We start from the raw sequence: 26,486 nt of genomic DNA on the forward strand, positions 1-26,486 counted from the left end.
AGCAATGTGAATATTTCCTGTGCTGTGCATGTATTTGTTTATTTCTCTGAAATTAAGAGTAAAATTGAAATATTTAGCTTAGAATGATTTTCTGCCTCCACGATATTCCGATGAAACAAAGAACAGCCTTATATATTTTGAAGTACATGAAGCCAAAATTAAATTAATGGAAATAAAGAGTGATATCTATATTTTAAATGATTTTTCATACATTTTATATAGGACAAAAATGTGAACTTTCCACATCTTTTTTCATGAATTCACTATAAAAGCAATAAGATTTGAAAAATTGCTCTATAAAATACCTAAAATAATTTATTTCCTATCATAATTCGAAATTCTGCCCTCCATATATTTTATTACAAGGTTGAGATCTCTTTTGAAATTGGCTAGCATTTGGTTTTAATCCTTTGAAGAGAAGGTTTTTTGGAATGTTTTTTTTCCCCCTCAAAATTCTAAGTCAGTGTTCTAGAACTCCATTGCTTTCATTTTACCAGTAGTGATTGTCATATAGGCATTATAATGTTCATTTAAGAAAATTCTAATCATATATTTATGATCTTACACCACAAGCCAATTTATGCCATGTTCGACAATAAGAAAATATCTCGCGGTGCCGGTTAACACAGCTGCCTACCTCCCCTACCCCTCGTGCAGGATGTGCATAAAAAAATGCACACACCGCGTTGTTTCTAATTGGACAAACGCATGATTTTTCACTACTCTTATTGGACGGCTTCGCTTTCAGTCAAGTGGCGTGGTGACGTTGTCAGAACGCCAAGTCTGAATCAGAACGCACCAGAAAGGCTTTTGCGCTTAGGTATTTATATTTAGCTAAATAAAAACGGTTCTGACTTCCCTGGCTTTTCCCCAGAATGTTTCGAAGAAAGCTCACAGCACTAGACTACCACAACCCCTCGGGTTTTGACTGTAAAGGTAAGAAAAAAAAGAAAAAGCAAGAACTTGACACACTGCAGGGAGTGACGTAGTATCTGGAGCCTGCCGGCGGAATTACGAGCTAGCAAGCTACAAGCTAGTTATGAAACGAGTGGAAACTCGGGCCCTTGCCTGCAAATGTGGTCTCCAACTAGTTATCTGGCTATTTGTACACTGGCTAGCTGGAACCTAACTTTACTAACAACAAACAAGTCTCCGGCGCACAATTTCAATGGCGGATATATTGACCTGCTAACTAACTAGCATCTTGAACGCTCGCAAGTCACTTCTGTCACCAAGCCACGTTTTCTATTAGCTTTTTTCTGTTGAATGTTCCAGTGATGCGCATCAATAAATATTGTTTTTAGCTTTAACTTCTATAAAATGCGTACGTTGTGACCACCCAACTAGCTTCATGAACTGAAGAAGGGCTAACATGCTTAACGTTAGCTTGGCATCGCCATTGGAAATTGCCACGGCTGCAAAGCTTGCAGTCGACCATCGAGTCGTTCGCGAGTGTAGTTGTGTGTGATGACAATTTATTGACTAGGAGTACATGACTAAATGGGCAGTGCCTCACCAGGTCCTGGGTTGATGGGCTCCAAATCTAGATCATCCTACAGCATTCTAGCTCTGTAGTTGGCTAGCTATGTGTGTGTTCAGGTTCGTCAGTTACTACGATGGACGAACAGTAGTAGTCGACACGTATATTTTAAACCGATTATCTTAAATTAGATGAATGTATAATGTAACAATCATTTCTGGCAAAATGCAAATGCGAGTAGATTTTTGTTGAACTGTTGTAACACTTCCCGTCGTGGTGCGGAGTACCTTGATATATTGTGATCAATAGTGTAATCATTGTCTTCTCTGTGCAGATGAGACAGAGTTCAGGAATTTTATAGTGTGGCTGGAAGATCAGAAAATCCGACATTACAAGATTGAAGACCGGGGCAACCTTCGGAACATACACAGCTCAGAGTGGCCCAAGTTTTTTGAGAAGGTGAATGCGGATGGCTGGACCGAGATCTGCTGCAATAGGTCCCTGCTATTGGATCACTGTGGATTATGATTTATTACCCATAGTGACTCATGACGAATATATGACGTGGAATACGCTTTGCATTTTAGAGTGAATTTTAGTACAGTTTCCCACCCACACAGGCAAACACAAGTTTATCTAAAGAAGTCTGAGTTACGCAGTTTTAAAGAATGATTCATGTGTAAATGAATTATTTGACGAATATGCGTATATCAGTGTCTTAACGTAACCATAGCACGTCGGTGCGGTCTGCTTCATAAATGCTCTTATTTTCAGTATGTGCAGGATGTAAGCTGTCCGTTTAACGCTCAAGACCGACAAGAAACTGTTGACTGGCTGCTAGGCCTAGCTGTTCGCTTTGAGTACGGAGATAACGGTAGGCTACTTTGCTTCACTTGTCTTCTAAGTGGTACTAATAATGTGGATTGGTTTATGTGTTCAATTCTGTTCAATTTTACATTCTTGCTGTGGTGCATACATCGACCACGAGGTGGCGGTCGTACTTTGTATTTCATTTTCACCTAATATACAGAAATCGAAGACCGGATAGTTTTCCATTAAATCACCACACAGAAGGAAGAAACTAAGAGCATTTTTGTTTCTTAAAAAAACAACAGAAATTAACATCTGTCAAGAACCGTTTGACATTTGTGTTCAATTCTTGGATGCTTCAGAACAAATTGGTGTAAAATGCTGAAACTTGCATCATAGTCTGTACAATGGCCATGTTTCCAAGTCCCTTACTGGCTTGTATGTAACATTTTGTATTTCAACTGTCCACAGTTGACAAATACAAGAATTGCAAACCTGAGGCTGCGTCCAACAACACCGAGAAGCCATCTGATCCACTCATCAACTTGGACAGTGAGTTTTTCCTTTGGTTTCTCTCTGCTTGTCCTGTGGCCTTGTGGTGGCAGGTCTGAAACGGGTCTGTAAAACAGAAGTGATCAGACATCTGTTGAGGCCCTGAAGTAAATGGGTCCAAATGAGGAAACCAGACCTGGGCCAAATGCACACTTTAACCCATTGAACACCAGTAAAACACCTGCAGATTTCTGTCTTTCTACTTCTGTTTTCAATAATAATAGACTTCACTTCTTGTTTAACTTCTTCTTTTGGTATGTTACAAGTTTCTGTGAAAATTGATCTGCAGGAGCACTTGAAAATTTTACTGTGGTCTGAAAGTTTTGGGTACTGGTTTGGCCCAAGTCTGGAAGAACAGGTGTGTAGTATCTGAGCAGGTGATTATGGGATGTGTCCAGTGCGGCACATTGGTTCTGTTGCTGATATGCGGTGGTTGATTCGGAAGCCTGCCTCTACATTGAAAGCCTCCTCTCTGTATCCAGGCAACAATCCTGACTTCAAGGCTGGTGTGATGGCCCTTGCCAACCTCCTGCAGATCCAGCGCCATGACGACTATCTGGTGATGTTGAAGGTAACCAGGTGTTACGGGAGCCATGGCGCTCATTCAGAAAGTCAGCCATGCAGACGCTTTCAATGCGCTGGGTCAGCCACTGTTATTCAGCTCATTGCCGTGCATTTTCTTCCAGTCTTTCTGAGGTTGGGGTCAACATTGTACTATGATTTGTGTTTTTATCAATGAATGCATTGGTTTTTTTTTAGTTGTAATATTATTTTCAGAAGGAGTAGGTCTGTGGCACATGGATGCAATACGAGCCCTGTAACGGTGCAAAGTAAGACTGACCCGTTTCAACACTACCGCGTCTTCATTGGTTATGTTTATAAAAAATTTTTATTTTTATTTTTTAAAAAGCATCATTTTGGACTATTAAATGGCTCTTATTGCATCCGTGTGCTCCAGACATTTTCCTTCTGCAGTCCACGGTACTGTCCCATGCCTGAGAGGAGCCGGAAGAGCTTCCCAGCTGTCCGATGGGCCACGGCCTCCATGTTGATGTAATGCCGTAATGCTGTTTGTTTGAGTTGTTTTCCCTGTGGCCTTGCAGGCTATTCGAATCCTGATCCAAGAACGGCTAACGCCTGAAGCCATAGCGAAAGCGAGCCAGGCGAAAGAGGTGAGTGGAGGAAAATTTAAATTGCATTTTTTTTTGGCAAAACCCATTATTTCTCTTGCCAGTTCACAGGTACACGTTCCAACTAGGCTCTGTTGACTGTGTTGGTCCGGTCTGTCTGTAGCATTGTTTGAGTTACCCTCCTGTAGGTCCTCGGAGATGAAAATGTATTCTCGGAAATATGTTTGCTATTAAAGGAAGCGGAGAGGGAATTGTGGGTGTTTTCCTGTTGCACGAGTCATGGTTATATCCAATGCTAATTTTTAAACCTACGTTTGGGAATAAGGAGCTCATGAATGCTCTGAATAGTTTAGAAATGTGTTTTTAATAGCAAAAATATGCTCAAAATATATTTCAGTACTTCGTGAACCTGTACTTCAGTGTTAACATTCAAACGAAATTGAGAACTTTGTGTAGGAATACTTCAGAATCAGGACAAGGAATTATAGACACGAAAGAGTTAATTCAATGTCTAGACTTCTTCCCCCAAGTATTCATATATAATACATCTGTGTTCTTCTGACTATTATAATATTTTTTTTTTTTTTTTGAAGGGCCTACCCGTCTCCTTGGATAAGCATGTATTGGGCTTTGACACAGGAGGTAAGTTACCGACAGTCCTTCACCATGAGGTGGCGCTATTATTTAAGACTAGAAATCCTGCAGTTTATACAAACCAGGCAGGGAAGGAGGGGCACAGAGCGCACTTTTAATACAGAAATGGGGGGGGGGGGTCTAAATCTTGATGGCGGGCTATCTTATATCTTGGTTATGCATATTTTCTACAAATTCCCAAATTTATATATAGTCGTTGCATGTGAACTGGCCAGTGCAGTCAAGGAACCCCAGGGGTCTGCAGATCTGCTGTTAAGAACCCAGGACTTTCCAGGGTTTGTAATGTAAATAAATGTATTTTTAAAGTTCTGAAGTTATGTCCCTAATGAGTCAGAATGGAATGAGAGGGAACTGGACTCAGCCAGGAAGCTGCAGTAAGCGTGGTTGCGATGCAGTGCGTAAACGCGATGAAGTGTGTAAATGTGATGCGTAAACGTGATGCAGTGCGTAAATGCGACCCTCTGCGCCTTCCTCCCCCCGGCGCAGACGCCACTCTGAACGAGGCGGCGCGGATCCTGCGGCTGCTGCACGTGGAGGAGCTGCGGGAGCTGCAGACGCGCATCAACGAGGCCATCGTGGCCGTGCAGGCCATCATCGCCGACCCCCGCACCGACCACCGCCTGGGCAAAGTGGGCAGATGATGGGCCTGCGCAGACGCCTGCACCCGCGCTGCACGCATGGGCCTGCGGCCTGCGCAGACGGTCACAGACTCGCTGGGCTCTTCGGCTCTCTCCAAGCCTCTCTCGTGGATTTCTGTTTTTTTTGTTTTTTGTTTTTTGGGAGAGTGGACAAGATTGGGACATAGGTCTTGGAAAGCCATCATACTGTATGTGTGCAGAACATATGGTACAGTGAGTGTGTGTGTGTGTGTGTGTTGGAACGGAGATGTGTAAAACGCATTAAAGGGGGGAAAAAAGAGAAGAGAGGATGTTGGATTTTGTTTGGTCTGCGGCATGGCTCAAGAGGAAGGTGAAAGGGAGTCATAAGGTCTGATTCAGAGGAAACGGCTGTGTCAGTACCTGTGTTTACCTGTCGTTGGGCAATCCGATGTCAGAAAATCCTGTACTGGATTATACATTTGCACTCGGAAGAGAAACTATGCTAAAGGTTGCACAGAGCAAATTTCTGTACTTCAAATATAAACCCTGTTCTTAGAGAGAGTCCACATTGAATTATCCTGGTGTGCTGGGTCACCTGTATCATGGAGCAGGATTCCAGAGTCAGCTGGATAACTGCACTGAGTAAAAACCCTCCCAAATATGGTGTGTGGACTGAAGTAAAAAGACCTGTTCTGAGTGAAGTTATCTGCTGTAGCTTACTCTAATGCAGCTTCTTGGCCCCAAGTAACCAGAATGATGCTGTACTAAGACACAGTAACTACAGCTCTACAAGTCCTGAATCACATTTTATTGTTATAAATATTACATCTTACAAAAGATAAAATGATTAAAAAAAACTGTGGTAGCAAATTTCGGGCAGACTTCAATGCAATTTCATGTGAAATACAAATTCATATTAGTGCACGGATAAAACAAATACTGCATTGCTGTGTTCCTACACATCTTTTAAAAAAAAAAAAAAAAATTTAAAAAAAACAGGCTCTTTTTTCTGTGCCTTTCGTAAAATAAAAACACACATACAGTAGAAAAAATGAGGTATAAAACAAGTTTACAAACTGTCAAAAAAAGGTTTGTCCTTGGGGATTTGCTTGTTGGTTTCCGGTACTGAATTCCTGTACCTCCGTGAGTCTCCATGGGGTCCTCACTCTGCAAGCCCTTCCAGACTTGCCCAAATAGCACCATTTTGTATTAGCTCTGTCATTACAGCCTCCCTGTAACAGATAATGGCCACACCGTGTCAGACACCACACCGGAAACCCCCCCCGCCCCCTTCCGATATACGACGACATTCGCGCGAAAGCGTGCAATCTTCTCGCGGAACGTCACTTCTGAAGGTGCCTCTTCAAAGCAAATTACATCTCTCTAAAAGGAGTCCACGCACACACACCGGCGTTCTTTCACACGCACGCACGCACACACACCTGCACAGGTCTCGCTCAACTTCTGTGTTTCCCTGCCTTTGAAGTGCTCTCATGCCTTTGCGGGGACCAGTTGTCTTTTGTCATTTCGGTCTGAAATACTGTGATTTGCCTGCAGGTGCCCTCTATTTTGCCACCCTGTGTGCAGGCAGTACAGGGTCTGAGCGGGTCCTCTGTCATTTGCTGTTTCGTGCCTCGTTTACGGGTGTCCGTTCCGTTCTCATTCTGTACACAGGTGCATTTTGATGTACCCATTTTTTTCACAGCTCGCCCTAAAGGGTCTTAAGAGTAGCTATTTGTGATGATGCAAACCCACCTTTTCATAAATGGCAGTTTACCAACCATTAATAAACAAAGCACGGTAACCTTTCGATGAAAGAGAAGCCATCCTGTAAGGGCTGCAGTTTACTCTGCTCCCAGGTGTTCTCCAAGTAAAAAAAAAAAAAATGAAGCCAAGTAACTTTAACAATAGGGGTGCACGAGGATGACAGATCTATTATTTGGATGTTTGTTTCTGATTTCAGTTATTTGACCTAATCTTGGGGATTGCTGAAGCACATATCCTTCACAAAAACCTTTTACTGTAGCCTGATACAGGACCGGACCAGAATTTGGTAGAAAATGAAGACAGACTAACTGAGACGCAGCCTAGGACTGCAGGGGTGCTTGCATTGCACTGACCTGTGGGTGACTCGTGACCCGTGTCTCTTAAATCTGCCCCCTATACCTCCGGCTTTGGGACGAGGAGCTGTCACCTGATTGGCAGTAGGGGGAGGCGACGGTGATGCCGTAGAGGTGGGACCTCTGATCCGGCAGGTATTCGTCGGTAAACTGGCTGGTGTCCCGGCTCAGGGCGATGACTCCGTCCCTGTAACAAACACCATAGTGAGGGAACGTACCAGACCGTGGGGCCTGTCCCATCAAACACTTCTACCTGTCCCATCAAACACTGCTACCTGTCCCATCAAACACTGCTACCTGTCCCATCAAACACTTCTACCTGTCCCATCAAACACTGCTACCTGTCCCATCAAACACTTCTACCTGTCCCATCAAACACTGCTACCTGTCCCATCAAACACTTCTACCTGTCCCATCAACACGACCGTCTCATAAACACTCTAGTCTCACTTGCACTTCCCATCAACAGCTACTGTCCATCAACTTGCTATGCTGCCAAAAGAATAAACTGGACATCTTCATAGCACGCACAAGGGTTAAACACAGTAAATACACTTAAGCTTTAACATGTTAAAAGCTGCATTGTGTATTGGAACACACGCAGATGACGAGAACAGAGGAATCTTGTATTATCAGCACAACGGCAAATCCCAGATGTCAAGTGGGCTACGTATCATTAAAAATTATTGAATTGAATTAACTGAAACTCAAGGGAAATGCGCGGAACGTGTAACGGATGGGCGACAGGCGGCTGTCGGGGTCCCTCACCGCCTCCAGTCCGTGTAGTAGAAGTGGTTGGCGTAGAACACCAGGCTGAAGGGGTAGTTCAGGTTACTCTGAATCACTCGCCTCCCCGAGCCGTCCGGCGAGATGCACTCCAGCCGCTTCGTACCTGATTGTCACCAGGGAAAGGTGTTTTAGCGATGTGTTTAGCTACGTGTTTAGCTACGTGTTTAGTTATATGTTTAGCTATGCGTTTTAGCTACGTGTTTTAGCTACGTGTTTAGCTATATGTTTAGCTATGCGTTTTAGCTACGTGTTTAGCTATATGTTTAGCTATGCGTTTTAGCTACGTGTTTTAGCTACGTGTTTAGATATGTTTTAGCTACGTGTTTAGCTATGTGTTTAGCTACGTGTTTAGCTGATGTTTTAGCTACGTGTTTAAAAACAAAAAGACAATTGCAGATGTGCCCTTCTGAGGTGAAAGGTCAAGAGTGTTGCAGGTAATATTGTGGGGGGTATACCTGCATCTGCCAGCAACTTGTCTTGAGGGTCAAGGTCAGGCTTGGCAACCAATACCGTGTGCACGCACCTCTGTTTCCTCAGTGGAGTCTGATTTTGGAGCCTCCGATTAGTCTGTCAATACAATTTCTTAAAGCAGGCACCCACACACACACACACACACACAGGCACAAGCATACGCACACATTTGCACACACACATACACACAGTCAGTCCCATTACATATACAGTGATTGCTCAATTTCCACATTCACATGGTACCGCGGTTACTTAAAACCCACACAAAAAGGGTCGTGGAACAGCTTTTTTGTCTAGGAAAGGCCTTCTTTCCAGACACAAGTTTATCCTAATTGCTACTATGCATGACAGCATACGCTTACATGTCCATCGCGTGTACATTCTCTGCGCCTATGCAATCCTTCAATTGAGAAGAAGAAAAAAAAAAAAGTCTGTTTGAAAATGGCGAGTTAACACACGTGGGCACACACACATAATCGAGTGCACTCCTCGGAGCAGCAGTGCTAATTCCCCATAAGGTTTGGATTAGGATTACGTCTGCACTTCCACCCTTCCAGATGCGGAGAGCGTGCTACATGGGTGGCTCCTGGGCCACATGTTGCTGGCCCTTCCCCAGTGATAAACGAGTCCAGCTCTGCCGGGTCTGTCCTCAACAGCCCCGCTAGTGACATGCAAACATCTGCTCTTCATCTCTCTCTCTCTCTCTCTCCCCTCTCTGTCTATCTCTCCTCTCTCTGTCTCTCTATCTCTCTTACCCTCTCTCTCTATATCTCTCTCTCTCCTCTCCTCTGTCTCTCTCTTACCCTCTCTCCCTATATCTATCGCTCTCACCCTCTCTATCTCTCTACTCCACCCTCTCTGCCTCTTCCCCCTCTCTCTCCTCTCTTTCCCCTCTATCTCTTTCCCTCTCTATCTCCTCTTCTGTCTCTCTATCTCTCTCTGCCCACTCTCTATTCTCTCCCCCCACTCTCTGTTCTCTCTCTCTCTCTCTCTCTGTCTCTCCCCCACTCTCTCTCTCTACCTCCCCCTCCCCCGTTTGGGAACTGTCCCGCAGTGACCGTGTGTGAAAGGGCTCCCTGGTGGTAGGTGGCTCTGACAGTACGCTGTGGCTTCAAGAGGAGAACCCCCCACTGTGTCCCCTTGCTTTTTGCCACAGTCCTTCTGTTACTCTCCGCATCCCTTATCCTGTCCTCTCACAAAGGGGATTTACATCTTAAAAGGACGGGAGCACAGGGCAATATGTTCAATGAAGATGCAGAACTGGTCACTTCCTGCAGAGTGAGGAGGGCGGGGCGTTCCAGACGACCATGTGACACATCCGTTAAAAAAGGTCTGAGGGGAGTTTTGGAGGGGAGGAGCATACCCGGCACTGGAGTCCACGATGATGGCGCGGGGGTTGACCAGCTCGGTGCCGAAGAGGACCCGTCTGTTGTTGCCGTCCAGGCTGGCCGTTTCGATCTTGTCCGGTCCGCTGTCCACCCAGAACATGAGCCTGCGCCGTCCGTCCACGGCCAGACCTTCTGGACTGGTCAGACCTGCAGTCATCAAACCCGCGTTATTACATCAGCTTGGCAAAACCCTGTTCTCTGTTTCACACAGAAATGGATTTGTAATGATGTTAGGTTTGTGCCTGTTGACACACACTGGATAGCAAAATGGGTTGAGTTCACACTACTTGCTAGAGGTAGGAACAGGCGTAAAATTGAAGCCAGAACTTGGCCCGTACCCGGTACCTTGAGACCCGACCCGACCAAACCCGACTGGGACTGCCAAATTTGAAAACCAAACCAAACTGGAACTGCCAAATTTGAAAACCAAACCCAACTGGAACTGCCAAATTTGAAAACCAAACCCAGCCTGAAACCAAAATCGCACAGGCGCAGTTTTAAAATGCTTTGCTCTGCTGCTATGTGCTTGAGTTACACCAAATAACTATATAATAGGCTATATTTTATTTCCATATAGAATAGTAAACAGTAGCTACACTGCTTACCAAGACACGTTGGCCCTCTCAGCAGGCCAGTAATGATAGGCTAATTAACTAGACCCATTTGCTTTACATATCTCACTAGTGCCTTCGCTGCCATAAAAAGTTTCTGCAAGTTCTGGGACGGTATTTATAAGTTCAGTGGGATCAGTCTTCTTTCTATCATAGGTCAAAATAGCATTGCAAGCCATACACTGTACATAACCAGAGAGCTTTTTATTTGTTGTGACAACGATGTCATAATATTTCCAAAGCAAATCTGTTCCCAGCTCATTTGGAATTTTAAGAAGTTCTCCCTTTAATTTAAAAATTCCACTGCAACCAGTCAGCAGGGCTCACACACATGAACTAGATAGAGATGAGTTAAAACGAGAGGTTTATTTTTTCAAAGATCAGAAGTTTATTTCTTCAAATAAAAGTACATTTAAAACATAAAATAATTTATTTTCACTTACTAGAAAACAAACCTGAACCCGGGCCGAGCTAGAAAATGTATGTGAAAAAACGACCCTGAACCCAGCCTGAAACCAGATACTTTGACAGGTTCCATAAGCCTCAGGTCAGGTCCTGGACCTCTACTGGCTGTGGGCGTGAATTCATGGAGATGGTAACAGTTTTGGGCCTATGTGTATAGATTGTCTTGGTAACTGAGTTTTGGGCCTATGTGTACTGATAGTTTTGATCACGGTGTAATGAGACTGCGTGTAATACAGGTTTGCATACGTTACCCGTGTTGATGACTGTCTCCGGCTCTGCTCCAGTCTCTAGCCTTGCTCTGTTGATCGTCCGTCCTGCGAGGTCCGTCCAGTAAACCTTCTTCTCCTGGCAGTCATAGTCGATTCCGACCACAATGGATCCCTGCAGAGTCGGGGTGTGCAGAACCGAGAGTGAGATCAAAGCGTACAGATCCAGAACACCGTACCCGTCCGTTCCTGAAGTGGTTTTATTTATTGTGCCGCTAAACCAGTGTATGCCTGTGAAACTATTTAATCTGAACTTTAATTAGCTTCAGGATTTTCATTTGTGGAAAATGGTGGAATGGGGACTGGATGCACGATTCCACAGAAAAACTCTAAAAGATGGGGGAAAAAACACATTACATGCAGTGCCAGCAGCACAGAGGCCCTCTCCTTGTCCATTTGGGTCCTGTTCAGAGGCAACACCCCGATCTGCTGACCCTGGGCGTACAGGAGGGAGGTGCCGGAGGGGGGCGGGGTCACGTCGGGACGCGGCAACGGGTGCACGGTGGGAGGGGCCACAGTTGGAACACCTGATGATGCAAAGAGAGTGGAAGTCCCATGAGCAGGGCGATCCAGGTGCTGTATGTCATTCTGCCCCTTCAGTCACAGAGTTACAACGAGTGATTTAACCCTGTGAGACCCAGACATTGTGGTATTTTCGAGCCTATGTTGTGCGTACTCAAGACATTCTGAATAACAGTAGAAAATGTCTCAATCCAAATATCTTGTTAAAATATAGCATAGGGCCTCAGGAACTGGGAAATGTAGTTCTAAACTGAATGGCGAAAGGGAAAAATGGTGTCTCTAGAACGCCTGAAAAGAAATTCTGCATTTTTGCAACACAGGGTCTCACAGGGTCTTAACCGTATCCAACCAAGGGATTTAAGACGATGAGGGTGCCTGCCCAGGTGACCTGCGGAGGATTTTCGGGAGCCGGGCGGTACTCACAGGCGGGCTTGACGGCGTCGTGGGAGCGCGTCCCGGGGACCTCCCTGCCGTCCTTGTCCACGCACCAGCAGTAGCTGCTGTCCCCGTAGCACTGGAGGGGGCTGAACTGGCCCAGGGAGTCGCACTGCGGCAGGTAGTTGTGCGAGGCAGGCTGGCCCCCGTAGTGCTCGATCAGGCTGGCCCTCCAGCGCTCGCACACCGTCTCCGACCGCTGAGTGGGGGCCACTGCAGACAGACAGACAGACAGAGGAACCAACAGACAGACAGACAGTACGACAGACAGACAGACAGACAGACAGAACGACAGACAGACACACAGACAGACAGCATGATTATCTGCCCAGTTTCCTGTATCGCTGCTCTGTCCCCACCATCTCTTAACAGAGTCTGTGGGGAGAAATGACCCTTAAAAGGACCCTTAAAATACAAAAGGATTCAAAACATGTTTTGCTTTTCATGTGAGGAAAAAAACCAAAAACCCAGTTGCAAAGCAAAAAAAACCCATCTCGCTTTGGATGATTATAAACAGAGGTTTCTTCAGGATTTCTCCTTCCTCCAAAAAAAAAACCCTGCTGTGTTTTGAGTTTTGACCTGGAAAGTCGCAATGTTGGGAGTATCGTTACGTTAGCGATCTGGCCCCGTGGCCCCCTGGTGACCTTATAAGGGTGGTGATGTCATCGCTTCCAGGGCATTAATGCGAATGGAACGGGGCGAAGCAGAGGCAGCTGCTCCGGGGAGTGACCTCACTTGTGTTAGTCTCAGCAGCTCCGTGACGTTCAGGTGAAATATAGACAGGGGGTGAGGCCCTGCTATGGGACGTACATTAACTCACACTAATCCTCTGTGTGTTCACCCCCACCTGCCGCTGTGTAAACCTGCTACAGGATCTGCCCTCTACCCCCGGCTCACCTCACTGTAAATATTTCCCTTCTCCTGTCACACACACGCACATTTAAAGACTTTCAAAGGATCGGGTCTAGAACAACTCCCGACTAATTGCTTTCAGTTAGTAACTTCACTGCTTTCAGTAAAACAAATCAAAACAAAACAACAACAAAAAAAACAGCTGCTTTAAGGATTTAGCCCAAGTCTATTATTACTCATTATAATCTTCCCCCCCCCCCCCACTTCTGAAACACTTTCAGCAAATTTTTATTTATTTATTTTTTAATCGAGAGCTTGGCATAAACGAGCGAGGGGAACATGACGCATATCTAATGCTGGTGAGAAGAGCACACACACTCCCCCGGTGTGCTGGAGTGGAGGCTCTCCGCCAGACTCTGATTAGAGCTCTCCTGCTCTCTCTCCCGCTTTGTAATTATCTCAGAAACACAGACACGGGCAGGCCCTACGCGCTCTGTACAAATTGACGAACAGAATGTGGAAGGGGAATTCGCGCTATGCTGCTCTCGTGGAAATTACGGCCTCTGGAAGTGCTTTTCCCCGCTCATTACACCACGTCTGCTTCTGAGCTGCTGATGTTTGGTCTAGCACCGAGTTGAAAGTGATGTCATAACTGCCCGGTTCTCTTTTCCGGGTGTAGCCCTTACATGCCATTGGGTCGTACGCCAGCATCTAGGCCTATAGACTATTTTAGCTGGACTTGTAATGGATTAATTATGTTAGTTTTTTTCTTAGTCGGTAGTAAAGATAGGAAAACTAAGATAGGAAAACTTGTAATCCACAACTTTCTGAAGCCATAACTATAATCGTACTGCTGGTTACTCTCTCACTGTTTCACAGCTACCATAAAAAGATGTCCACAGTGGGACAACCTGGGATTCAGATTGGGGCTTCAGGTGTTCTTACGCCTGGGTGGAGGTGGGTTAGTGGGGTGAGTTTCAGGTGGCTTTACCTGGCTGGTCACAGTTGGTGGGCGGAGTCCCGGGGGGTGTCCTTGTCCCCGCTCGCTCCTGCCCCCTACTGTCCACACACCAGCAGTGCCCTGAGGACCCGTGGCACTGCAGGGGTCTGTACTGGCCCTCTTCGTCACACTGGGGCACGAAGGCCCCGACGATGGAGTACCCCCCGTGGCCCCCCTGCAAGCTGTCTCTGTGCTGCTCGCACTGGGTCTTGGGGCGCGGAGGTTGAACTGTGGGGGGAAAACGAAATTAATTTAAAACGATGTTTCTAGCTTGCACTTTGCTGACTTTGAGTGAGCGTCTTCTCCCTGCTGATTAAATCCCATTAACGCGAACAGGAGACCAGTAAACCCATTTTTTCCCCCCCTCGAAATGGACATTATTTTGCGTCTGGGGAACTGATATCTAAACTTGCATTTCCTCTGCAGCTCCTTAGTGACTCAACATCATTAAAACTCCCATCTTTCCTGAGTGTCCCACTCTCAGAATCAGAGTATATTCCAATTCCTGGAGTTTTAAGAACTGTAGTTTAATCTAATTACAGAGGCATTTGGACGTTGCACAAAATGGTATGCTGCATTTAATGGAGCAATTACAGGCTTTCTTAGAATTAATAAACATTTCCAGGCAATAAAAGACATCAAATGAGATTTTCAGTCACAGAGAGGAATTCACATGATGAATGGTTTTTATCCCATTAAAAAAAAAAAAAACAGATTAAATTGGCTAATCAGGATATTACAGTCCTTTAAAATGGCAGCAATTTTCTGAAAACCAATGCATTACACTGGAACAGGGAAAGTGAGGGTGTTGATACATTGTGGTATGGAACTGGTTACTCCAATGCAGTTGCGTCAAGCTGCTGTAAACCCAAAAAAAAAAAGTCTACCCTGTTTTGTTAACCTCTGACCTACCCAAACCAATCGGAAGACTCGACCGTTTTCAGGCCATGTAGAGCAGATACAGGATTATTCCGCCCATTTTCTGGCTCATAAAATCTGCAGCGAGACACTGCAGGGACCCATGCCATTAACTCCAGATGGACTTTAGTTATGGACCAAAGAGCAGCTGACGAAGTGTGTGTGTGTGTGTGTGTGCGTGCGTGTGAACTCTCATGTGTCTCTCACGTCCCCGGGTGGAGTTAGCATTGGAGTTTCGGGTAGCCTCACCTGGCTGGTCACAGTTGGTGGGCGGAGTCCCGGGGGGCGTCCTTGTCCCCGCTCGCTCCTGCCCCCTACTGTCCACACACCAGCAGTGCCCTGAGGAGCCGTGGCACTGCAGGGGTCTGTACTGGCCCTCTTCGTCACACTGGGGCACGAAGGCCCCGACGACGGAGTATCCCCCGTGGCCCCCCTGCAGGCTGTCTCTGTGCTGCTCGCACTGGGTCCTGGGACGCTCTGGCCGTACTGCGGGACACACGGGGCAGGGGGACAGAGACGAAAGTCAAAGACCGCGACTCGCAGCGACGAGAGAGTCCCCACAAAGCACAGAACCCACGCCAAGCGGTGCCCGCTCTCTGAGGCAACCCTGTCACAGCACAAAAGATGACATTTTGTATCGCCGCGCAAGTCAACTTTGAGAGGCGTCGGCACAAAAAGCTCGCGGTTCCAATCCGAAGACGTCACCCGACCCCCCCGGCGTAACGGCTCACCGTCCTGAGGAACGCATTGGAAACCGTCCCCATGGAAACCGGCCCGACAGTGACACTCGAAGGACCCCAGCGAGTTGGAGCAGGAGGCGTCGGCGTGGCAAGGCTGGGACCGGCACTCGTCCACATCTGGAACGGAACGTCGAACAATAGCGCTCGCTACATGAACGTGTACCCCAAAGTTATCACTACGCCAGTGTTCACCTGCGGCAGCACAGGTGGCCTGCTTTGCTCAGGTGCACATGAGCAGAGTCGGGTCCCAGAATTAGAAACTCCTCCTGTGGTCAAAAAAGTGGTGCGCCCTGACGCTGTTCATTACTCAACTCCGAAATGCTGCCCACGTCATTTTGTCTCCCCTCACAAAGGCCGTATTGATGTCCAGCCACGGGGCTGCGGGGGGGGGGGGGGGGGGGGGAGTGTTTGAGGGGGGGGAGGAAGGGGTTAACGGAGAGCCTGTTTTCTCAGAGCTCTGGGATTTAGGCAGAACTTGGGAAGAGTTACTGTCTCTTGACCTCCCATGGCTCTTCAGCTGTGTGTCTCCCACGCACATTCTCCTTGCTGGAAACATAGGGCCATTGTTTCATTGGCTGACATTCACTGAGACCCCCTCCAAAACTCCCTTCCCTTGCCCTCCCCTCTCCACAACTCTCCCTAAATCTCCTCCCCTCCTCCAGGCATCAGCCCTCTCACCTTCAAAGGGCTTTCGGTCCTACGTGACAAGTTGGAATCGGAACAAAAGACTCTCGAGCCATCAGGCGCCTGTAACTCTGTCCTTCCTCTTTCCCCTGTAATACCGCCCTCCTCACACCGCTCAAACATCTGGATCCTACACCAGCTGCAGCGTTGATGTTGTTGAAACCGTGTCCTCTGACGCGAGTCAAACACTTATCCTCAGTGTACAGGCAGCGGCCTGTTGTACAAAGTCCGCAGCTTTGATGTTTTAATTGTAAACTGTAAAGCACTTTGAGCGTTCGGGAAAAGTTTCAACATTCATTCGTTTTAAGAAAATCTGCACGCACTGTGATATGGTGCATGGCAGTGGTAACCAGCCCTGTTCCTGGAGATCTACCACCCTGCAGGTTTTCATTTCAGCCATAATGTGGTACACCTGACTCAACTAATTAGCAGCAGAACAAGATTTCAAGCTGTTGAATGAGGAGTGCTTTATTAGGGCTGGAGTAAAAACCTACAGGACACTAGATCTCCAGGAACAAGGTTGGTTTCCACTAGAATATATTTATACTGCATTTTGAACTGTCATAGAATTTTCCATTTCAGTTGCTGTATTCATGCTAAAAGTGCATTATAATGCATTAATCTTTAAACATCAGGACATTTCCCTCCATGGAAACCCAATCACTGGGTTTCCATGAAGAATGCAAATGACTCATACCGCATACCGTGATTTGGAAACAGCAAAAAACATTAATAAGGAGACAGCCTGTTTCCACATAGGCCTTACCGACCGCACTCCTACTCCACTTCCGTCAATTAGTGAATCAACACGATCGTCCCGATGAGCTCATTTAAGGGAGTACCGGCAGCAGTGGGATGCCGCGCCCGGCGGGAACATGCCCGCGAGTGCGGCAGGGGGCCCCTCAAAGCGACTCTTACCTATGCAGGTGCGCCCATCGAAGCCGAACTGGTACCCGCTGTTGCACTGGCACCTGTAGCTTCCTGGCAGGTTCACACAGCGGGAGTGGGCCCCGCAGACGGCCACGCCCTCCGCACACTCGTCCGCGTCTGCGGAGAGAGAGAGAGAGAGAGAGACACGGAGACATCAGAGCAGCGCCCATCGCCCCCTGCGCCCCCCCCCCGTCTGGACTCCGCAGGGTTTGTTTAGAGCACTCGCCAGCGTTTGGAGCGCGGTGTCTGGCGCCTGGAGACGTAAACCACAGCCCACCATCACGCCCGTTTGTGATGACAGAGCCGGACAGCGCTGATGCTGCCCAGGCTGGGCCCGTGGGAACAGGCAGACCCCCGGGGGGAGGGTGGCGGGGGGGGGAGGGGGGGGGGTCGTTGAGGCAGATTGGCCGGGCCTGGTTTTGATCAGGGTAATGACAGGGGTGAGTGTCCCATCGCCCTGCAACCTCCTGTCCTTCCCCCCACACATACTCACGCACACACACACACATACTCACGCACGCACACGCACACACACGCATACTCATGCATGCACACACACACATACTTACGCACACACGCACACACATACGCACACACACATACACACGCCCACACACAAACACGCACACACACACATACACACACAGTACACACACACACGCCCCCACACACAAACACGCACACATACACACACACACACATACAGTACACACACACACATACACACACATACAGTACACACACACACATACACACACGTCCACACACAGACGCACATGTAAACACACACACACACACACACACACACACACACATGTAAACACACACAAACACACACACACACGTCCACACACACACACACACACACATACACACGCACACAGGGCCGCAGCAGGTGATGAAGCTGAGCAGAGAGCAGTCCTGTAAGTGCCCCTGAGTGCCTGCATTCCAGCAGAGGCCCTCGGCAGAAAGGAGCTGATGAGTGAAGGTGACAACAGGAGGAGTGTGAAGGAGGAGGAGGCCGAGGAGGAGGAGGAGGAGGAGGAGGAGGAGCAGCGGCAGCTGGGGGGATGAAAGCCCGTCCGCGAGGGGGCGCCGCCACACGCTGGGGACGGCCACCGAGCGAGGTGCGAAGGCTCAGCTCTCGCCCGTCCTCAAACGAGCCGGGGCTCAGGCGGGCTCCTCCCACAGCCAAACAGCTGGCAACCCCGCTGCTTTTAGTGGGCCCTATTTTAATGGCGAAACGCAGTCGCCGGGCTTGTAAATCCCCAAAACATCCTCCCCACCCCACCCCCACCCCCACCCCCTCCCCCTGGAAGCTGACCCCTCTTTCCCACAGGCCTGCTATCTCATTCAGAGCTCTCTCTTGCCCTCTCTTCTTCCCTCTCTCTGTCTGTCTGTCTCTCTCTCTCCTCTATCTTTGTTTGTCTCTACCTCTCCCTCTCTCTCTGTCTGTTTCTGTATTTCCCTCTTCCTTTCTTTCTCTCTCCTTCTCTCTCTCTCTCTCTCTCTCTCTCTCTCTCTCTCTCTCTCTCTCTCTCGCTCTCTCTAAAACTTTTAACACACACAGCCTCAGCCCAGTATGCTGAGGGACTGTACAGTTTAGGGGTCATATATAAACGGCCTGAATCAGCGTTCTGGAAAAGTTCCTCTGGAAATTTGCCAGCTCAAGACCCAGTACCATTAAAGGAAATGTGACGATGCTGATGTGAACAAAGACTAAGTAATACTCCTAGATCAAGCAACGCAAAACTTAACATTTTCACTATTGCCTCCAAAAAGCTCTGTAGTGATTCCCTTTTTCTTCATTAGCCAGGTACATAACATTAGCTAGCTCCTCTGTCTAGTACGCTAAACTTAACAAAGTCATACCTCACCAGCATTGTATATGCCCTGCTTATGCCCTTGACCTACTTCTACCCCATAGCTGGCTCTCCTTATGTATTTGACAGCCACTTCTTCAGACTGGAATTACGGGCCCAGTCCTGTGCGAATGCTACCCTCCCGTTAGCATAACGGGCAGCCGTTGGTTGTGTGTGAAAAAGCGAGCCCGCTAGAGTTTGCCGAGAACATTAATTCGGCGAAGCTCCCCGTCCCGCGTGCGAAAGCGGCGTCTCTCTCCACCCTCACTGCGTCCTGCAGCCAAAATGCGACGCAGTAACTCCTCGCTAGGGATTTTCTCTCCCCCCCCCCACCCCCCCCCAACCCCCAGGGCACGTGGGAACGCTGGAAAAAGGCAGTAATGAGTATGTGAAGAGGACGCATCCGAAAGCACTCCAGATTCTTTAAACAGCGTGTCAGGGTGCTGGCGTGCTCCCAGGGCTGCGGATTAATGAGCCCGACGAGGGAGGGGCGGGGCTAAGGCTGGGATCGCCCCCGGCGGGGGGAAAAGCAGAAGGCCGCGCGCTCTTACCATAACAGCTATGCCCGTCGCCACGGTACCCAGTGGCACACTGGCACTGGAACTGCTGGCCCTCGCCGGGCAGGCACTGCGCCAGGGTGTCGCAGTCGTGGGTCCCGGAGTAGCACGGGTTGGGCTCGGAGATCTCCGCTGCAATGGGGGACGTCAGGAGGTCAGAGGTCAGCATTTCCCAGAATTCCTTCACAAACTTTCATTAAATATTTACGAAATCTCCAGTTCATTTTGTGCTTTGTGGACAAAATATGGTCTCACACAAACACACACACACACACACACGTGCTCAAACACACGCACACGCACACAAAGCCTCTGTTCTTCGAATATGTACAACACTTTCCACCTTACGCGCTCCAAACTGTGAAGTCCTGCCCATGGACCCTGCACACTCTCATACAGCTGCTTTCCCTTTCCCTACAGCCAGAGACAACATGCGGTATGCTACACACCAACTGTCTGGGGAGTACGCCCACACCCGAACACCATGAATCCCTACGGTGAGCAAGAACACCAGGCCTGCGGAGGACGGGAGGGGAACCAGATAGAGCACGAGTAGCTCGATGTTCCACCCCTGAAACAGGACGATTCCGCATCCCCGGTTTGCTGGGGTTTCCGTCACAGAAGCACCTGGTTGGAACCATGAGGCCTTGCATCTGGGCCCAGGCGGATGGGGGGGGGGGGAGACTATGTGTTTATATGCAATAAAAAACCGAAAAGGCTCAGCGGCACAAGGTTTGGCCTCACAGTCAGTCGGCGGGACGCTGAGAGAGAGAGAGAGCAAACGAAGCACCGGGCGTGCGAATCGACCACAGCGTTAGGTTATGCGGGGTGACAATTCAGTCCTGAGGGGTCCTCAAACACCTACAAGGTCTGTCAACAGCCGACCCCGGGGATCAGACCACTTGACCTGTGTGTAGGCCGCATTTAAGGAGGCTTTAAAACATGAGGCCACACGCCGCATGACAAAAGCCGCTCCCCATTCAGGTCTCAACAGGGGGTCCACAGATACACGAAAGGGGGGGGGAGTGGCCCCAAGTTGTGCTCCCCCAAAATTTCCCTGGAGGCTTCGGTGGGCCCCGAATCAAAAGGGTGGATCAGCATGAAAGAGCACAGCCCCCCCCCCCCCCTCACTCAGTCGCCTCCGTACCACACATTAAATAGCTTAGCTTCCTCACTCCGGGCCATGAACCAATTTAGCCAATTATCAAAGGCAGGGGGACTTTTGTTTGAAGTGCGAGGGACGGACCCTTCAAGGGGGCTCTGCGGGGGAAGGGGGAACTGAGATTTAAAAAAAGAAAGAAAAAAAGAGCACGTCGAAGCAAAGGAGGAGCGGGGCTTCTTTTCAACTTCATGATAATTAGAGGGACGGGGGGCAGATCGGAGGGGCGGAGGGGAGCTCAGTCTGTGGTTTGGAGTTTTTAAGAGCCCAGGTGGGACGGTGTTTGCCTGTGCCCCAGAGTGAAGATGCTGCACCAGCCCCACGCTGCTCTGGGCCCAGCTGTATGTATTAAACAGCTTCAGGAATTCCACATAAAAGCCGGTTGAGAAAACCCACTTGTCACCAAGTGGCTGAGAGGCTTAGAGGGGGGCGGAGTGGGGCAATGGGGGGTGGGGGGGGTGTGACTCATGCTGGTGTCCCCTCCAGAGTCTCCCCTGGACACATTACACCCAGGCCTCACAGCACTGTGACCTTCGCCCCCAGCTAACATCAGCCAATCAGAGCACCCCCCCCACAGCTGCATCTTTTCTGACCCACACCATGAGAGAGCTGCTCGCTTAGAACCAGTCTGAAGCACACTGGGCGCGTCGAGCGCTGTTTCGACTCCACAGGAGCTCCCTGCTTCCAGCGAGGGAGTCACTCGCTCATGTTAACATTTACATTTTGGCCTTCTGCAGACACTCTTATCTGGAGCAACATACACAGATAAAAAAAAGTTTTGAATTCATTTATGCAGCAGGAAACAACTGAAGCAATTCAGGTTAAGTACTTTGCTCAAGGGTACAACACTAACAACGCCACAGCTGGGAACTGTACCCAGAACTGTTGAGTCATAAACTCAGTTCCCAGCCCTTATAATACACTGAGAACCCAGGGAATCGAGTAAGCTCGGGAGCACATCCAATAATCCAACCACTACATTAATATCTGCTTCCAGTTACTCATTTATGGCTTTGTTACATCAGCTGCAGTTTTCAGTAAAATGGATATTTGAATTATGCAAAAGCATTTATACTACTTCCTGGGATGCAAATATGTGCTGGGTAAAAAAAATATACTCACACAGAACTATCTGTGTGAACAGGCCTTAAATCTCTTTACATAAGTGTTTATTAAGTAACCACACAATGCATCAATGCAATGCAGTAATATAGCATAAGACACTAAAAGCAATCTGCAATCCTGAATCTGTATCCTTCTAGTGAAGTGACACACCCAAAGGACTGCTCTCATAGACAAACATCAGGAAAAAATTAATTTCTCCACTCGTGTGTATGTTAGCAAATTTACTGCCACAATGACAGCCACTGGACGGGAGTGATGAAGGGAAAGCGAGGGAGAGAGATAGAGAGAGAGAGAGAGAGAGAAAGGGAGGGAGAGAGAGAAAGAGAGACAGAGAGAGGGAGAGATAGAGAGGGGTGGAGGGGTTCCTACAGTGTGAGGGAGAGCCAGGCAGCTGTTGTGACTGCCCCAGCTGTTCCCCAGCGGAGGCCGGGACGGGTCTGGGTGCAAAGCCCACGCCGGGGCATGCAGAACGGGCAGAGCCTGGGTATCGCTCTGTTCCCATGACATCACTCCACAGCTATTCCTCCTGCCGACCAGTAAATCTGTCATCGGAGTGATATTGTTTCAGAGCGAGCAGCACAATAACCCCCTTCTATATGTCGCTGATCTCCCCTCTGCCGCAAGTGGGCCACGGTCTCTGCTCCGGCTCCGCCCTCCCAGGCCTGGCCGAGAGGCCACGCCCACGTGACCCGCCCTTCGCTTCGTCTGTCCCAGAGGAGGTGAGGCTCTGAGTGAGTTCACAAGATTCCCCGAAAACAACTCGAAGCGCAATCCAGGGTCGAATTCCACAGGGGTGTACATAGCACTCCCAGTGCACAGCTTCCTGAGCCATGCCAGGCTTTACTGTGAGCTTCCTCTCAGGGTGCTAACAAACTTTGACTAAAAACGGGTATGGCTCAAACCACTATGCATCCTGGGAGTTGCAGTGCCATCTCTGCTGAAGACAGGGAAGTTCCACTTGGACATTAGGGCGGTGGCTTCTGTCCTGTGTTACAGCAGAGCCACAACGCCTTCTCATTTCCTGTGTGAGTGTGCACTTCCAGGCTGCAGTGACTACAACTCCAGCTATGGATGTGATGTCACTTCCCACTTCCTGTCTCAGTGTGCATTTCCAGGCTGCAGTGACTACAGCTCCAGCTGTGGATGTCAGGTCACTTCCAACTTCTTGCCTTGTCAGACTAGATTGGATCAGGCTAGGGAAGGGGGGGAGGCTGCAGTAACATCTGTGCGCCCTTGCTAAAGAGAACAAGTCGTCTCTAGGGTGCTGTATTCTAACAGTCCAGGACCCCATCCTCTCCCGTAGGATGTAAGACAGATGTGGGGAGATGGTCTCTATCTCTCTCTCTCACTTACAGGCCTCGTAAGTTCCTGCAATACCTCTGTCATGATCTCATCACTGTGGAGAACAGCAGAGAGAGCTGGTGCACTTCATTAATCTGTCACAGCTGCCGTGGCAACAGGCGCTGTGGTGGTGGAGGTCAGAGCGCCGCGGGCAGCATCAGACCTGACAGAGCGCCGTCCGACTCATCTCACAGGGCAAAGGTCTAATCCCGCAATTTGTTTCACGCACACGTGCGCTTACAAACACACACACACACACACAACACACACCACACAGATACACATGCTCGCACGCACACACACACACACACACACAACACACACCACACAGATGCACATGCTCGCACGCACACACACACACACAGACCACACAGATACACGCACGCACGCACACACACACACACACACAACACACACCACATAGATACACGCACGCTCGCACGCACACACACACACACGCACCACACAGATATACACACTCCGCACGCACACACACACACACACACAACACACACACAGACACCCAAACACACACACACGCACACACTCGATCACAAGCACACACACACTCACACACATACACACTCCTCACACACACACAGACACACACACAGACAGACAAACACACATGCTCGCTTGCACGCACACAGACACACAGACATGCTCGCACGCACATACACACTCCTCACGCACACACACACACACACACACTGCAGGTGTTTAGCAGTGCTACGGAGTGCCAGGTGCTCAAGGACCGGCGCAAACTCACATTCGTCCCCCTAATTTACACGCAGAGACACCCTGAGACTCAACATAACTCTGGCAAGTTCACAGAACCAGAGGAGGCATTCCTTAACATTTCCTGGCTCACGTCTTAATAACATAAATCAGCCATTATGCAGACGGGTGGGTGCGTGGAGCCTGCGCAGCCAGTGCTGAGCGCTGATACTCAGGCCCATTTCTCACAGCCCAGCAGCCAATCGTGCATCACGCCGTGGCAGCCGTGACACGGGGAAAGCAAACTGAGCGTAGCCGCCGACGGACCGGCTGCTGGGTGGAAGCGCAGCGCTAAGAGAGCTAGCGTTGCGGCTGACACTGGTATTCGCGGCTCGCGAAGGGGAGGGTCTGCTCTCTGCATATCTTACTCTTTTTGGAAGGTTTGTGTCCCGTTTAACGAGGACGTCACTCGCAAAAAAAAAAAAGAAAAAAGACAGGAGGCAATTTCCTCAGACAAAGCCATAACAGTGCGTACCTCAAATAGCACATGCTGTTGTGTCCAAAACAGACAAACTATAGATCCTTACAGCCTCATGCAGAGCCAGACATGCTCACGTAGAGCCAGACACTTTCTCTCACCCTCTCTCACGCACATGCACATACACACGCACACACGGAGCTATCAGGCTTCATGCACCAGAGCCAGGCACAGATCAGACCCAGACTCTCCCTCCCAAAAAGCACTGGCCTCATTCTCATCCCCCCACCCCCCGCCCTCCGTGTGCCTGCTCTGTGCTCCCACACTCCCACACAGGCAGCCCAGCCTCCTACCTCCCAGGGGCCCGATCTTGTTGGTGATGGCGTATCTGAGGATGTGCTCTTCCTGCACGTACATGACGAAGGTGCGCTCCACGTGCAGCTGCTGGGTGTCGGGGCTGGCCCGAGGCCCGTGCCGGCAGTCCTTGTACGTCACGTTCTGCCGCAGCTGGTAGGAGAAGGTCTCCGACCCGCTCTCGGCCGACACCACTGTGTACTGGCGCACCGAGGTGGACGTCGCCACTGGGCCACAGAGAAAGAGCAAACTACATTACCCATAATGCACCACGGGCTCAATCAAACAAAAATAAAATGTCATCAACTAAGAACGTATTTCAGTACTGTCAGGTTTAATGCACTCATGCTTGATAAATACGATAAGCGACTTCCTTTCCGAAAGCATCAAAAATAGACAATTTCCTTTAAAAGGAAGTAAATTCTGCGTCTTTATTTTTAGCTCTCCTCTCACTCATCCCCTGATCTCTATCAGAGAGAGATGAAAGGATGACAGACTGCAGAAAGAGAGAATGAGCTTGCGGTGCCATTATGACATAACGTTACTGGAGAGACACCAGTCACGCCACCTTGTCTATGACTATGTCTGGATTTACATCTCAGGCCTTTAGTTAATACATGACATGGATCCATGTGGCATGCAATCCTTATGAGATAGCAAGCCAAACTGAAAGGCATACAATCCAATGGGTTTTTGAATTCCACTTTTTCCCTCCAATTTTGAATCAATGACTGGGCCTCTCTCTCGCTGATGAGAACTTGTAGCCTCAAAAGATAAAATACTAAAAAGACAAAAATTCATAATTTCTATGTTATCATGGTTGTATTTGTTTCATTTTCACCCCTATTTAATGCAGGCAGACACATTGAAGATATCTATTTTACAAGGGAGCAAATACAATACTAGTATTCCAGTATTGACAGAAAAACCTTCACTATTCCTGACAAAAGCCAGCAATGTCTCTTTCTAACAGAATGCAAGGCTCAGATCTGATCGATCTGCAGTGGAGAGATAAAGAGGGTGGGGGGCATACCTGAGGGGTAGTAATGGTACATCTCCTTATAGGGCTCAATCTGCACCGTGGCCCCGGGGGAGATGAAGGGCACACTACCCTGAATTCGGGTCTGCAAGCTGAGGTAGTTCTGCGAGTCCAGGCCCTGGGCCGTCTGGACGATGGTCAGTTTCTGCTTTCCGGGGTAGAAGATCACTTCTGCGAAGTGCGTGAACTCAGCACCTGAGAAGAGACAGATTTTTTTTTTTACCCCCTGGTATGGCCTCTAGAACAGAATATCCGACCACTGGACACTGAACAGACGGCCCTGACGTGTTTGTCAAGACAAATCAGCAATTTGGGATAACCGAGTATGAATGTTATTACGTCTACCCACACACAGTTCAAGGTTACCCTTTCATTTTTGAATGGCAGGCAAAGACGAAACATAATTGCTGCTGATTATCTCCTGCAAGGCCCTGAACT

The 26,486-nt window shown here is 48.7% G+C and overlaps 3 protein-coding genes across 3 annotated transcripts in view; 1 reads left to right on the forward strand and 2 right to left on the reverse strand.

Moving 5' to 3' along the window:
* The first annotated feature begins 743 nt into the window (after positions 1-743).
* rtraf (RNA transcription, translation and transport factor) lies at positions 744-5,829 on the forward strand. Its single transcript, XM_064321167.1, has 8 exons — positions 744-936; positions 1,815-1,939; positions 2,255-2,354; positions 2,762-2,842; positions 3,325-3,413; positions 3,946-4,014; positions 4,566-4,614; positions 5,113-5,829. The coding sequence occupies exons 1-8, from the start codon at positions 876-878 to the stop codon at positions 5,265-5,267; spliced, it is 729 nt and encodes a 242-aa protein (XP_064177237.1). The 5' UTR covers positions 744-875; the 3' UTR covers positions 5,268-5,829.
* LOC135239409 (nidogen-2-like) lies at positions 5,377-8,986 on the reverse strand. Its single transcript, XM_064308045.1, has 4 exons — positions 8,968-8,986; positions 8,114-8,237; positions 7,346-7,532; positions 5,377-6,457 (listed from the first exon to the last, which is right to left on the reverse strand). Exons 1-3 carry the CDS (start codon positions 8,984-8,986, stop codon positions 7,373-7,375), a joined length of 303 nt encoding a protein of 100 aa, XP_064164115.1. The 3' UTR covers positions 5,377-6,457; positions 7,346-7,372.
* Positions 8,987-9,677: 691 nt separating this feature from the next.
* The window catches only part of nid2a (nidogen 2a (osteonidogen)), a 28,754-nt gene continuing 11,945 nt past the window's right edge, over positions 9,678-26,486 (reverse strand). Inside the window, exons 7-17 of the mRNA XM_064321158.1 lie at positions 26,043-26,243; positions 25,009-25,236; positions 19,830-19,967; positions 17,405-17,533; positions 15,794-15,919; positions 15,312-15,548; positions 14,136-14,372; positions 12,281-12,505; positions 11,693-11,862; positions 11,321-11,450; positions 9,678-10,140 (exon numbers count right to left, since the gene is read on the reverse strand). Of these exons, the coding sequence (XP_064177228.1) occupies positions 9,812-10,140; positions 11,321-11,450; positions 11,693-11,862; positions 12,281-12,505; positions 14,136-14,372; positions 15,312-15,548; positions 15,794-15,919; positions 17,405-17,533; positions 19,830-19,967; positions 25,009-25,236; positions 26,043-26,243 (2,150 nt within the window). The 3' untranslated portion in view covers positions 9,678-9,811. The remainder of the gene's footprint in view (positions 10,141-11,320; positions 11,451-11,692; positions 11,863-12,280; positions 12,506-14,135; positions 14,373-15,311; positions 15,549-15,793; positions 15,920-17,404; positions 17,534-19,829; positions 19,968-25,008; positions 25,237-26,042; positions 26,244-26,486) is intronic.

The sequence above is a fragment of the Anguilla rostrata genome, chromosome 1, assembly GCF_018555375.3.
Source record: "Anguilla rostrata isolate EN2019 chromosome 1, ASM1855537v3, whole genome shotgun sequence".
Classification (NCBI taxonomy): Eukaryota; Metazoa; Chordata; class Actinopteri; order Anguilliformes; family Anguillidae; genus Anguilla; species Anguilla rostrata.

Excerpts from the sequence above, each read along its gene's own strand:
- LOC135239409 (XM_064308045.1), bottom strand. Across the intron at positions 7,533-8,113 it reads TACTACACGGACTGGAGGCG|GGACGGAGTCATCGCCCTGA; the intron begins GTGAGGGACCCC and ends TGTTTGTTACAG.
- rtraf (XM_064321167.1), top strand. The coding sequence starts at position 876 with ATGTTTCGAAGAAAGCTCACAGCACTAGACTACCACAACCCCTCGGGT. Across the intron at positions 2,843-3,324 it reads TCCACTCATCAACTTGGACA|GCAACAATCCTGACTTCAAG; the intron begins GTGAGTTTTTCC and ends CTCTGTATCCAG. Across the intron at positions 3,414-3,945 it reads ACTATCTGGTGATGTTGAAG|GCTATTCGAATCCTGATCCA; the intron begins GTAACCAGGTGT and ends GTGGCCTTGCAG.